Source organism: Alligator sinensis, unplaced genomic scaffold (assembly GCF_000455745.1).
Source record: "Alligator sinensis unplaced genomic scaffold, ASM45574v1 scaffold1015_1, whole genome shotgun sequence".
NCBI lineage: Eukaryota > Metazoa > Chordata > Crocodylia > Alligatoridae > Alligator > Alligator sinensis.
Window position 1 is genome coordinate 9,648 of NW_005843850.1, and position 13,132 is coordinate 22,779.

The 13,132-nt window shown below is 50.9% G+C and overlaps 1 protein-coding gene across 4 annotated transcripts; it reads left to right on the forward strand.

Annotated features, from left to right (window-relative positions):
- LOC102373544 lies at positions 1–12,739 on the forward strand. Of its 4 annotated transcripts, none has more exons than XM_025195788.1 (5): positions 1–121; positions 219–300; positions 675–1,256; positions 2,308–2,759; positions 12,025–12,739. In XM_025195788.1, the coding sequence occupies exons 3-5, from the start codon at positions 1,085–1,087 to the stop codon at positions 12,085–12,087; spliced, it is 687 nt and encodes a 228-aa protein (XP_025051573.1). In that variant the 5' UTR covers positions 1–121; positions 219–300; positions 675–1,084; the 3' UTR covers positions 12,088–12,739. The 4 variants fall into 4 exon arrangements, 3 of the variants coding, with proteins under 3 accessions (XP_025051573.1, XP_006039262.2, XP_025051572.1); XM_006039200.2 differs by having other exon boundaries at positions 7–121; positions 1,125–1,256; XM_025195787.1 differs by lacking the exon at positions 12,025–12,739 and adding an exon at positions 9,029–9,707 and having other exon boundaries at positions 7–121; positions 1,125–1,256.
- The last annotated feature ends 393 nt before the right edge of the window (positions 12,740–13,132 follow it).

The window sequence follows — 13,132 nt, forward strand, 5'->3', positions numbered from 1 at the left end:
CCCCCGGCCGGGTGTGCAGCGCCAAGCGCCCCGCGCGAACACTGGGCCGGCCGTGACGTCAGGCAGGAGGCGGGGCCGAAGTGCGCGGCCCCCCATGGTGTTCACCGCCGCGCCGAGCAAGGTGCGTCTGAGCCAGGACCTCAGTGCTGGGAGGCAGTGGTATGCGGAGGGGCAGAGTTTTAAACGATGGTTTGAGCAAGTGGCATTTGTTTTAACAGGCTGGAGGACAGCGGAGAACGGAGACCTGGGGGATCTGCGCAGCAACCCCGGTCCTCTGCTTGCTTCTGGGCACTGCAGCTGGTAAGTTGAACCGTCCTTCTTGCTCCCTTGGCCCCAGACGGGACGGATGCAGGCGAGTGCTGATAGACGGAGGTGGCTCCGGACACGGTAGGGCTGGCAGCAAGGCTTTGTCACCAGTCTGAGCCAGGACGGTGCCGTCCAGTGGGAGAGTGACACGTGGAGGGGGCTGTGTGTAAGAAGGGTGGCGGGGTGGAGGCAAGAGCGATCCTAGGCAGCTACAGGCTGGTTAGTTTGATGCCGAGGGCGTGCAAAGCCATGGAAGTTGGAAAGGGAATGACTACAGACATGCAGCTGGAAACGGGATGCAGTGCAGCGTGAGTTACCTGTAGAGATCGACCACCCCAGCCTAACCCCGTGGCTTTCTCTCATCACAGCTAGATAACGGAAATGCGGTTGATCTAAGCCAGTGATCCTGAACCAGGGGCCGTGGCTCCTTGAGATGCCTGCAAGCTTGTGCTTTGGAGAGAGCTGCTCTTCCTGTCTAAACACGAAGCGTAGGAGCTGGGCTGTTGTTGTCCACTTCCTAGTAGTGTTTAGGAGGAGGCTTCGTGGCCCCGGCTAAGTCCAGCTTTGAAAGCGCAGTTGGTGATACTGTCTCCCTGCTCCTCGCCCTGCCCTCCCCGCTTCTCCCAAGCCCGTAACTTGAATGTGGGACTCTAAGCGCGGGGCGGGCGGGCAGGCTGGGTCTGGAGCGTGTGGCCACAGGGCTGCAGTCTGACTCTGGCACTGCTTAATTGCCCCACCGCCAGGTCTCTGGCCCCCTGGGCAGCCAAGAAAGCCAGAAATGGTGACAGAAAAGCTGTTTCAACTTCTTTTTTTTTCAGATGTAACCGAACAGGAAAACGCAAAGACAGAAGGTGCATGGACAATAGCTGTGATTGTCATTTTTATATTGACTATACGTGGGATTGCTTTTTATTATAGAAAATGGAAGAGCAGGAAAAAGAAAAAAACAGGTAAGTGGAATCAGGAGCGATGCTCTCTCTACCTTTTGCATAAAGACAGCGTTCCCGTCGGTGGGCTGGGAAGTTAGGATGCACTGCGTAGTGTCTGCAGGACCACTCCTGGAAGCCCCCGGCATCTTGGTTGACATCAGACTCGGTGATGGAAAGCGCCTCTTGCTATAAAAAGCGTGTGCGCATCTGAATAAGTGTTGAAAGGCGTACCAGAGAAAAGGAGATCTTCCCAGTCCGTGAAGGGAAGCTGATGGTTGCGTGGCTATAATAACGTGGTCTGTCACTGCTGTGTCTTGGGGGATCATTAAGGAACTGGAGAATGAGGGCTGCTCGCCAGTCTCCTTAAAGGCAAAAGTAATTTACTTTTGTGCCGCAAGTGTTGCATCATATTCCAAGGTTGTTAATGGGACCTAAGGGCCCAGGCCCCATAGTTTTTCTTAGCTGTGAACATATATCTTGCACACACTTTCCAGATCTGTGCGTAATACACTCACATCCATATGTAGCGAAGCATGCGTGAGAGAGAGGGAGAGCGCGCACACTTCCACAAGTCCGTGCTGCCTCCTGGCGGAAGGCTTTGTGTCCTCTCCGCTCTCTTGCAACACCACTTCCTTGAGGGCTGGGTGCTGGAAAAGTGGAGTTTTTGAGGCTTTTTCGATATGCTTCACAAAAAGCCCTCCTTGTAATCGCTTTGTGCATAGGAAGGAGGAATATCCAAGTGGTGCTCTGAAACCAATCTGTCCGGGCTGATTGGTTTGGTTGGATTTTTCTTTTCCAAGCGGGCTGGTTTTCCACCCCCACCTCTCCCCTCCCTTAGCATTAACTGGAAGATGACCCTTTAGAAAAAGTCCTCTTCAAGTAGAAAGCCAAGTATGAAGTGTTCCCCTTTGACGGCCAGCAGTCGTGAAGGTGCTGAGACAGGAGAACGGGATTAGGATGGGGATGGTTTCCCAGCCTTAATCATAGAGGTTGCTGGTGGTGGCTGCTGGAATACCGGAATCCCATTTCTGTTCCTGCGTCGGGCACTTACTTGAATTTTATTGTTTTGTAGAAATCTGCGTGCGCTGCAGTGAAGGAGTCCAGAGACTTCCCAAACCTGCTACTTGCATTCAACAATTCGTCTTTTGGAAGAGACAGTTGGGTCACATCTCGGTCGTTATAAAAGGGAAGGTGGTGCACACGCGTGGAGAGATCCATGACTATGTTTACAGAAGCCAGGAGTTTCTGAGCCCCGTATCGTCACGTGAGCTAGTCACTGCCCAGGAGCTGCGATCTGAGCGGATGTTACTGCTTGGCTCTGTGGGGACAGGGATAAGTGCCATCTCTCAACAGCTCTTGGAAAACTGGGCTTCAGGAGAAAGCAAGATGGCCTATAGCCATGTGACTACTATATCATTCAGTGACTTGAACTCCATCGAGACGCCCATCATCGTGAAAGCGCTTCTGGAACAGAAGTGCGAACAGCTGCTTTCAGTCCTGAGTGATCAAAACAGTCATGAAAAGGTATTAATTATTCTTGATGGGCTGAATGAGTTCCGGTAGGATCTGAACTGCCTCCAGTTCCCCAGCGGCGGGGAAACCGATGGGATGGATAGCGCCTTTGACATAAAAATATTGGTGTACAAAATCATTGCCGGGGATCTTCTCCGTAACGCAGATGTGTTAGTTACTGCTCGGGGTCATTCAGTGAGTGGAATTAGCGGGCATTTTCGTTATTTGGTTGTGATCCCTGAATTCAGTGCTGCCGATATTAAGGACTACTTCAATACATCAAATAAACAGATAGAGAAATGTAGCTCTGAGTCTAGAGGAGAAAGCAAGTTGTTGGCACTATATGCTTTTCCTGTGCAAATTAATATGCTCTGTGATTCCTTGAGGCACGTTCCAAGCACTTGTGCTAACGGAGGACCAAGTGTTGGCCAAGCCAGTAACTTGGGACAAGAAGGAAGTTGTTCACCCCTCTCAGAAAGGATCTCCTACAATCAGAAAAGGTGCAGGGAAGGGCAATACAGAGAGATGGATGTGGTAGTCATAGAACCAGGTTCAGTAAAAGGTTGCAGCTGTCCTTTCTAAGGTGCCCAGATCAGAAGTCCTTGCTGGCTCATAGCAGAAGGGATATGTCCATCTTCTCGATACAGGCTGAGTGACAAATATCACTGTTTCAAAGACTGACCATGGCCAGATTTGGTCAATGTATTTGTTTTCAGCCCACTAGCCCTGCTCCTTAGCACCTGGCTCCTTTCAATGCCGGAAGACTTCAGGGAGGCACCAGATTACCCCAGTTTAAAGACACTGGTCTGCTACTTGCAAGGAGACATGCCTGGCTCCCAAGTGCTGAAAGAGGCACAACACCTCCTGGCCAAGTTTCTGAGGGAAGAGCTAGAAAATGAGAGTAAGTTATATTTTTCCCAAGCTATCGCTGCCTAACCTCCCAAACCTGAGCAAAGAATTGCATTTGGGGGGTAAATGTTACCAACAGTTAGATTACCAGGGCGAATTCTGATATCACTGACATGAGAGAACCAGGCCCTGCAGACTTGGGGGTTTTTAGCGCTGTCCCCGTTGCATCTCTCCCGGGAGAGCAGGTCAAGAGTGGGCTGAAATGCAAACCTGCAGGGTGGAAGCACAGGCCTGGTCGTGCGGGGTGGAAACTGGGGACTTGGCATTTCGGAGAATTTTGCCAGCGCACAGGAGTGAAAGCAGCAGCCAAGAGGCAAATTGCCTTTGGACTTTCAGCACCTGCCAAGTCTGGCCAAAGCTGCTCTCTACCTAGTTGTCTCCTTTCTAAAGAGGAAAATCTCATCAGACGTTACTGCGCTCTGACCCAAGGCAGCTTCAGGCAAAAGCCTTTTTGCCACGAGGCATCTCTTGCTAGTGAGCGCCATGGCGCAGGATGCGCATCCCACTGGTTTTTCCTATGCGAGCGATGGGCTGCGGGCATCCAAGGACAGAGGACAAACTCACATTGCCGGGACGCAGACCTGCTGAAACAGCGCTGAGCTGTGGCACTGCACCAATGTATGTCCAGTGTCCAACTGACACGTGGTCCTTCACCCAGGTAGAAACTTTCCTGTGGCAAAATGCTTTGTGGTTATGCTTCTCAGACCTGGTGCAATGTGTGAACTAGGACTGGTGTCGAGCTTTGGCACAGCAGTGCAGGGAAATGATATATGAAAGAAGGGAAACAAAAGAAAAGCAGTATTTCACCCCAGAAACTTGACCTGCTGGGTGTTCCAGAAAGAAGGGGTTATTTTAGACTTGGGCACAGCGCCAGGTCAACTCAGGCATTTAAATGTAGACACAAGACGCATTGCATAAAACACAACTGCTTTTTTCTTCAGCCTCCAAAATCATTCGTATCTGCAAGGTTGCTAATATGTGTCTAACGAGGCTCTGTCCCGGGTTTGGGTCCAGTGGGCCAAGACAATGTTCAAGTCAATGTTTAGATCCAACTGTTGTTCAAAGTCAGCAGAAGTTTCCAGGGGGTTTGTTCCCGCATTTATTTCTTGCAGTAATGTTGGAAAAAGGGTCTGAAACTTTGAGTGACAGACACTCCCTTGCATGAGAACGAAATGATCCACATCCTGAAAGAACGGCTCCGAATTACAGTGCATTTGTCTGTGTAGCAGGGAGTGCGGAGAGGGCAGGGCAGTGTCTAATATGAGCATATGATAGGAGCTGTCTTAGAGTGATCACTTGTGTTGTGTCCATCCGGTTTGCTCATGGTTATACAGAGCTGAACGAGCTATTCTTTCCAAAGTACATCCTGCTTTCTCCACAAGCACATTTAAAGGCTCAGTGAGGAGCCATTGGTCGAAGGCATTTCTTTAGTGAGAAACATGCAGGCGGAGCTTTCTATATGCAGCCTGAGCTCTAGCGACCCCCCACGAGGACTCTCAGCAGGGCCCACCCATGTAGATTAGACTGCAAGGCTGGGGCAAGAGATAAGACACACACAAGTCCATTCTGGGGTTTGCCCATGCTGTGCTGGAGTGTGTGTGTGTGTGTGTGTGTGTGTGTGGATTGGAGGCCCCCCACGTCTGGGGCAGGAGGGGCTCCAGTCTACCGGCCCAACCCTCCAGCACAGGCTGGGCAACCCCAGACACAACTCCCTCCCCTCCCTTCCCCACATGGGTGTCTGGTGGCTCTTGAGTCAAGGGGGGCACGTGCCCCCCCCCCCCCCCGATACCAGTCAGCAACTGGGGGGACCCCAGAGACCAATCCCACTGGTTGTGGGGTGGGGGTCCCCTGCCGGCCAATCTTGCTGCCTGCGGGGCCCCGATCTCACTCACCATAAAAGCAGCCACGCTGCTTCGGGAACTTGGTGACCACTTCCAGAAGCAGCGTGGCCATTTTAGCTGGCAGCCCCCCCTCGGCCAGCGCTCGCAGGAGGGGCACTGGTGCTCCCGCCTGCTACCCTGCCCACCGGCTACACAGGGAGCGCAGCATGACAGGGGTGCCCCGGTGCTCTCAGGGGGTGCACCCCCGTGCATTCCCTATGTGTCGCCCCTGCTTCTCTACAGCACCAGTCCAGCCCTGCTTCACCCCACCTCTCGTCCTGGCCCTGCCGCGACTCTGCACCCGGCCAGAGGGGAGCGGCCCCCGGCGGCGGGGGAGGTGCGGGTGGGGGAGGGGTCCTGTGCAGCCCTTCGCCCCCGTCCCGCACCAGTGGGCCGGATCTGGGTGCCCCCGTGCTCCCCGCACCCTGCGTCCGCCCGCCCCGATCGGGCCGAGCCCGCAGCCTCCCAGCCCGCGCTCACCTCTCCGGTTCCGCTCCACCCCCCGCGCACGTCTGGCCCCGCCCCACCCCGCCCCCTCCATGCAACGGCCGAGCATGCACGCAGCAAGCCCTGCCCCACTGGTCCCCAATTGGTGGGACTGTTGCACCAATCCGACGTGTCCTTCCCTGCGGCCCGGGCGGGGGGCGGCACCTGAGCGGAGATCCCCGCCCCGCTGGTCCCCGATTGGTGGGAATGTTGCACCAATCTGATGTGTCCTTCCCTGTGGCCCGGGCGGGGGGCGGGCCCTGAGTGGAGTGGAGCGGGGTCTTGGCGGCCGTGCCCGTGTCTGTCCCCGGGGGCCCGCCCCGCCACCCCTGCCTGCTCCTGGCCTGCCCGGCACAGCCCGGGGCCCGGCACCTTTCAGCCCCAGAGCAAGGGGCGAGGCCGGGCCCCGCGCAGCCGGGCCGGGGGGTCGGCCCCCGGGCAGCGGCACTTATGGCTGTATAAAAAAATAATTCTGGCTGTACAAAAATAAATGTATTCATGGATTTTCAGCATCTTTGAAAGGGTGAACCAGGCTCACGTTTCAACACTTAGGTCCACTGAGATGCATAATAGGGGGCGTAGAATTGGGCTTTATGTGCTGGCGGACAGAAGTCACCCGAAGCACTGTTTCATAGACTCGTGAACGGTAGAGTCGAAAGGGGCCGCAATGGATCGTGGTGTCCGAGCCCTGCCCCACTGTAGCCTGCCGCGGTGGGGTGAAGAGGTCTGGGCTACGGTCAGCGGCGACGAGAGCAAACAGGCTTTACCCAGGAGTCTGTCTCTGCTGGAGGAAGTGAGTTGGGATTGAGCATAGCTATCACTGAGACCGCCTTAGGGAAGGGAAAGGAAAGAAGACTGTTATTTAGGAGTGTCTTTTGATGGGATCAAAGACTCCATTGGCCCAGGTAGAGCATGGATCCCTTTCCAAAAGCGTGTAGTCCCAGAGGCTCTTTGAGGCAGCCTGAAACACTGCTACAGATGGGCAATGCTGCAAAGGCTGCTTGTGCGTGAACAGCTGAGGGTGGCAGCGAAGGCAGGAGTGGGGACCAAGGGTGGGGAAGACAGGCAAAGAAGACCTGCCGTGGTGACTACAGTGATGGAAATCAGGGCGGCAGTGGCAGTGGCACCGATGGGGTTAGACGGGGTTCTAGTTAGCGCCTCTCTGCCAAGCAGCACTTGCTTCAGCTCCTGATGGACCCACTTTGAAGCCTTGACTTCTTCGAGCTGGGACTACAAACGGTGAATGGAGCACACCACGTGGAGAGGGGTCACGGCTCGGGGCTGTCAGCCACTCCTAGCTGTAGGAGGTTGGTTGGTTAACAATATCCCCACTTCCTCCTTCATCAAGGCTTGCTTGGTTAGTGCAGAGGTGCAAACAGGGCAGGTTTTGCTTTCTGAGCAATTGGGAGGCGTAATGTAGTTGTCCCAGGTTTGTGGATTGGGGCTTGAACTCTTGCTTCAGTTATTAGTAAGAGCCCTAGAGACTGAGCCTGGCCCTTTGTACCGTCAAGCAGCTGCAGGCAGGAGGATTGCATGTGTGCAGCTCTGCTTCTGGACTACATGTAAAGCGGTGAGAAGAGAGCGTGCGCCGAAGAGTGCTGCCGCTTCCTGACTGGAGGAAGAAACATTCATGAGAACGAAGAGTCTTATTCTGTCCTAGGTGATGGTCGTGGCATATTAAAAAAAAAAAGGAGGGATTAAAGGATGAGAAAGGAAGCTGCTATCTTTCCTTGGGCGCATCCAGAGTTATGCAAACCACAAGGTCATCTCTAGTGCTTCTTGTTGTCTAATGAGGTCATGACTTCTGTCTTTATGGTATATCTCTGGGAGGTTACATTTCTACTACCAAGACATTTGGGGTGGCCATCATAGAGGACACTCTAGTTTTCTGCTACTCTGTCCTCAATTGATACAAAACCAGACAGCTTTATCTCCTCTATTTTTCTCTTGAAGAAGCATGGCACATTGCACACACAGAAAAATAGAGGACATAAAGGCATCTGGTTTCATCTCAATAGAGGACAGAGTAGCAGAAAACTGGAATGTCATCAATGATGGCAACCCTAAATACATTTTCACAATGAAGTGTAACAGGCACACACAGCACTTCTGCAATACACGTTATGGTCATACAATTCAGCACGTCAGGTGTTATGTTCAGTTTGGGACAATGTAGTCCAGAAAAAATTGGATCGATTCCAAAGAGCACAACAAAAAGGTGTCAAGAAAACGTGGGTTACAAAGAAAGGTTGAAAGAACAAGAGTATTGAGTTTGAAGAAGAGAAGATAGAGGAGACAAAAACAGTCTTGAAATATGGAAGGGATTGTAATCAAGAGGGTGGTGCTCAGTTGTTTTCCGCGTTCACACGGGACAGTACGAGAAATAAAAGGCTTAAATTGCAGCAAGAGAGATGCGGGGGGATACGAGGAATGTTAGAATGTGTCTGTAAGGTGTCAGATGTTCTGCCATCTCTGCAATCCCCTGTGCTCACACAACCCTTACATCTCCTCATGCTCTGACACCTGGAGAAGCCACCCCGGGGCCGTGGCATGACCGCTCTTGTCGCTGGAAGTTTGAAGTGCAGGCTGGACATCTGGCTGAGCTGGTTTAGACAGGCAGGATCCTTCCTTGAGCAGGGAGGGGGACTACATGCGACCCGTTGACTTCCAGCCCGGCCTTATTTTTCCATGCGTCTATGTAAGGCTCTGATACATGTGAATACCTATTACAACACTGATTCTCACACACCTGAATAGACTAACACGACCAAAACAGGTATCCTAGTGCTTCACCTTAGGACATGTGTGTCCCTATGTGCACAGCGCTGCATGAGTTCACACTCATTTCTTACTGGGAAGTTGTCTTGCACTATCGTAAGCTCTAGATATTCTCTTCCTTGAGATGGAGCTGCGATTCTGCGTCTCCCCCGAGAGCTTCCGACTCACCCCGGGGCAGTGAAACTTTCAGGCTCTGTTAATACAAAGTTGTCCTTCTTCCTTCGCCAGGCTGTGAACTTCCCACAATGAAAGGGGTCATCAGTGAGCATGTGCTGCTGCCCTGCACAGCTGAACAAAAGGGCCCCTTCCACCTGGAAGAGGTTGTGGTTCATTGGCAGAGTTCAGACAATCGGGAAATCGTGCACAGCTTCTACCACGGCGAGGCCCATGCAGAGCACCAAGCGCAAAGGCTGCGGGGAAGAGCCCAGCTCTTTCCCCAGGAGTTCCCCAGTGGCAGCGCGTCCCTGTTGTTGAGAAGATTATCCATCCAGGATGCAGGGAATGACACCTGTCGCACTGGTGTGTCTGATGCAGCTCCTTCTACTGAGCACAACCTCCAGCTTCACGTCCCAGGTGGGGCAGTAATTCTCCCTGTTTGCGCGTGCCTGGAAATGCCCTTTGAAGGATGACGTTTTGAAATGAAACTTGCCCTGCGAGGAGTCAGGTTTGAGATATAACGCAAACCTAGTTATAATAGTAATTTTGACCACTCTTTGGGATTTTATATCTGCCCAGTAATGCAGATGTGACAGGTAGCTAGCCAGGCTTTAATGTCATTACTCCAGTCCAGGCACAGCTCAGATTAATAGGTTTGACAGCTAAAATTATGTCTGTGTGATACAGGTGCTTGCTGAAGGCTCTATGAAGATTATATCAAGTGTTTTTCTGTATTTGTTTAGATATTAAGCTATATGTTGTTGCTAAAAGCCTAATTCAAGTTTAAGATGTAGTGAGGCCTTTGTATAAAGGAAAGCCTAGTAAATTTAGCAAAGCCTAGAAGTAGTAAGGCCCTGTGGCGTAGTTAAAATGACCTTCTCAAAGAAATGCAAGGCTTGTACTGCTAATTGGTCAGTTTAAGGACAGTTGAAGTAAAAGGAATCTGAGTGGTTGTTCGTTATCAGTATCATTCAGAAGCTATCAATGAGCTGGAATATTTGGAAACCATTCAGAAGGAAGATACAGATCTGAAAAAAGGATTCGTTAGCTGTTGCCTGGATCAGTGGGCCCGTGGACCTCGAGGAGCCCAAGGACCGCATCCCAGGGTCCTTTCCGGTACCCCTTTGGACAGTGTCGTTCGGGGACGCCTGACTTTGCTGAACTTTGAGGAAAAGAAGCTTGCTGTGAGTGTTGCACAAACGGCTAGTTTCATGCCCCTGGAGGCTTGTCCAATCCACCTCTAGGAGAGAGTCACACACACAGGCTGGGTCCAATTTCAGATTTATTGTTTGCAAACAAGTTCGACAAGGGAGCTTAATGCTCAGATCCGTGTCGACCCCAAACAGAGTCTGGGGTTCCTTTTTATAGCTAACATAAACAAAAGATTCTAACGTGTCGCGTAATTATTGGCAGCCCAAGTATTACGTCTTGCAACATATGTCTAGCAGTTACATGTTCTATGACAGTTTACATACATGTCTCATTTACATCTTAAATCTCCTCCCTGGGGCCGTCTTTAAGCCCATCTCGGTCATTCTTCGGTCAGGGTCTGAGTTCTTTACATCAGCATCTTTCCCTGTCCCTCTTCTCTTATCTCTCGTAAGGAGTTATTTATTGCATCTGTTCTTGGCTATGTCTGCAGAAGTCTAGTGCTACTCGTAAATCTATCATTGGCCTATATGCCTTAGCAGAAGCAATTGTGTAGTGAAGCCAAACAGTTCTCAGCTGTGAAGCCTTTGTGTAGTGAGATGAGACATTTTTACCACACAGCTGCTATACAAACGTTATTGCAAAATCATAATGACTAGATTATAACATATTTTTACCACGTGTCAGGCATCAGAGGGGACTGCCAAGAATTTGCAGATGTGTTTTGCTTTTGTCTGCCATTGTTTGTCGTGTTACTATGCGTAGTTGTGTTTTTGTTAAGTGAATAAACCTTTCTTACCTTTCTACCCCTGACCATACTCTCAATCCCGAACCCTCTGCAGGCGGATGGGACATAAATTGGTGTCACGAACAGGATTGAGAGGCTCTGGTCCGGAGAGAAAGGGCAGAATGGAGGGAGTTGCCTGGGCTCCGTTAGTAGCTTTGCTTAAGGAGGTGACGGGGATGGAGAATCCCAGGTGGGATAAGGATAGGTTGAGACCTGCCTGGAGTGACCCGGGAACCGTACCAGATCACTGGGCTAGGTTTGCTGCTGCTGCCCAGGGTAAGCCCGAGAAGGGGTGCCTGTCGTGGCTCTTGGCAACGTGCCTGTGGTTAGGGACCGAAGAGAATGCCCAGCTCTGGCAAGAGGTCACCCGACTGAGTTAGGAGTTAAAATTTGTGAGAAATTCCAACAGCGTGGCGTGCAAGGCTGTGCGAGCTTCGCAGAGCGGGTTGGAAACGTTAAAACAGAAGAAAGGAAAAATTATGGTCCCACGCGTGGCCGCTCCCTTCCAGAAGAAAGTGCAGTTAGCGCAGGCTGTGAATCGATCCTCCCACAAGTGTCTGTATAGAGATAAACCAAAAGTTAAGCTCTGGGAAGATCAAAGGGAAGAGATTGATGGAGAGGAGGAGATTTATGACGAGTGTGGTGCTGAAACACCACTGTATGTTCCTGCCCAGAGGGAGGAACCTAGCCAGGCCTTCCCCGCCCCAAGGGCAAAACTCAGCCAAGTTTTTCCCATGGTGATAAGTCATTCAAACTTGCAAGGAGAGAATCCCTGAACAGAGCTGAATTCCTTTACCTGTGTAAAGATTAAAAATATTCAAAAGGAGCATGAATGCAAGCCAGGAGAGCCAGTAATAGACTGGCTAGTTCAAATGTATAGTAAAGGAGAATTTGCAATTTCAGTGAGTAGAGCCGAAGCTGCAAAAATGGTTCTGTGCCCTGAGCTCCAGTTAAATCAGTTTTCAAGAAGTGATGAAAATGTTACTTTATGTCCTGCTGTGCTCCAAGCCATTGCAGCCAGTTATGGTAATAGAGAAGAAGAGCTTAACCCTGCCTCTTGGGCATGGCCCAATTTAAAAAAAGGCTCTCCGCTGCTTGTATCTATTATCACTAACTGAAATCATTCCTACAGCGGTTTGGACTCACGCCAGATGCAGAAGTCGTGACAGCACTGCTGTGGAGGAGGTTTTGCTGACAAGCACCAACAGAGTGCACCTCGGCCTTGTTAGCCTTGGAGCTGTGATGGGCAAGTTTGTTATTACCCTGAAATAAAATAGTTTTTTGATGCCATACTGTTAGGTTAACAATAATTTAGATTATTGGGAAACATTAGATTTGCAGCTGAGCACAAGGCATGACCTGTGGCCTAGCAATGCTGCTGACCACAAGGCAGAATAATAGCTAAGCCAGCCATTTGCTTATGTCAAGTGCCATAACCATTTTGTTAGAAAAAGCAGAAATTAAGTCTGTATACTGAGAACCAGCTACAGCAAGGAATGAGATAAGATAAAGGAGGGCCCAGAAGGAGGGAAGATGGTATGGCCCAGAACAGGAAAACAGATTGGAATGTGAAAGATAACATGTAACCGTTGCTTAACTTTTTGCTTTTGGAAAAGTACTAGCTATAACAGATAAATGTAATGTTACTGTGGAAATTTGTAATGCACCATATAAGGAGATGATCACCATAAGTATTGCTTAGTTGATGACCTTGTAGTTTTCTTTGTTAGAAAAGGGATAAAAGACAGCCCCACCCTTCAGTCGGGGCCATTTTGCCTTTTTGCTGGCTTATGGTCATTTGCTCGAGCAAATAAACTGCAGTAAAGCCTTTACCCGTGTTGTCTGGTTCCTATGCGGCTAGACAACGAACCCCAGGGAGTTTTCTCCCATGACAATTTGGTGACCCAGATGGGACCCGTCTAGCTTGGAGCCTTCGGAGACCTCCACCCTCTGACACCCCAGCGTGCACCAGGTGAGTTTACCTATTGGGTTAGTCTCGGGAGGTGGACACTCCCCTCAGGACCAATAAGGCGGGATCCTTAAATCAGGTAAAGGGACAGTACCGGCGAGTACCTCGGGTCAGGTATGTTTTTGGTTTCTATCTATTTTCTGGGCTTTTGGTTTAACCTCTAGAGGTTTTTGGAAGCAGTCTTTAAGGGTATCCGTCTGCCACTTTAAAAGCTGTTAGAGCGGCAGCCTGGCCGAAAGGCGAAAGACACGGATAAGAAGTAGAAATGCTG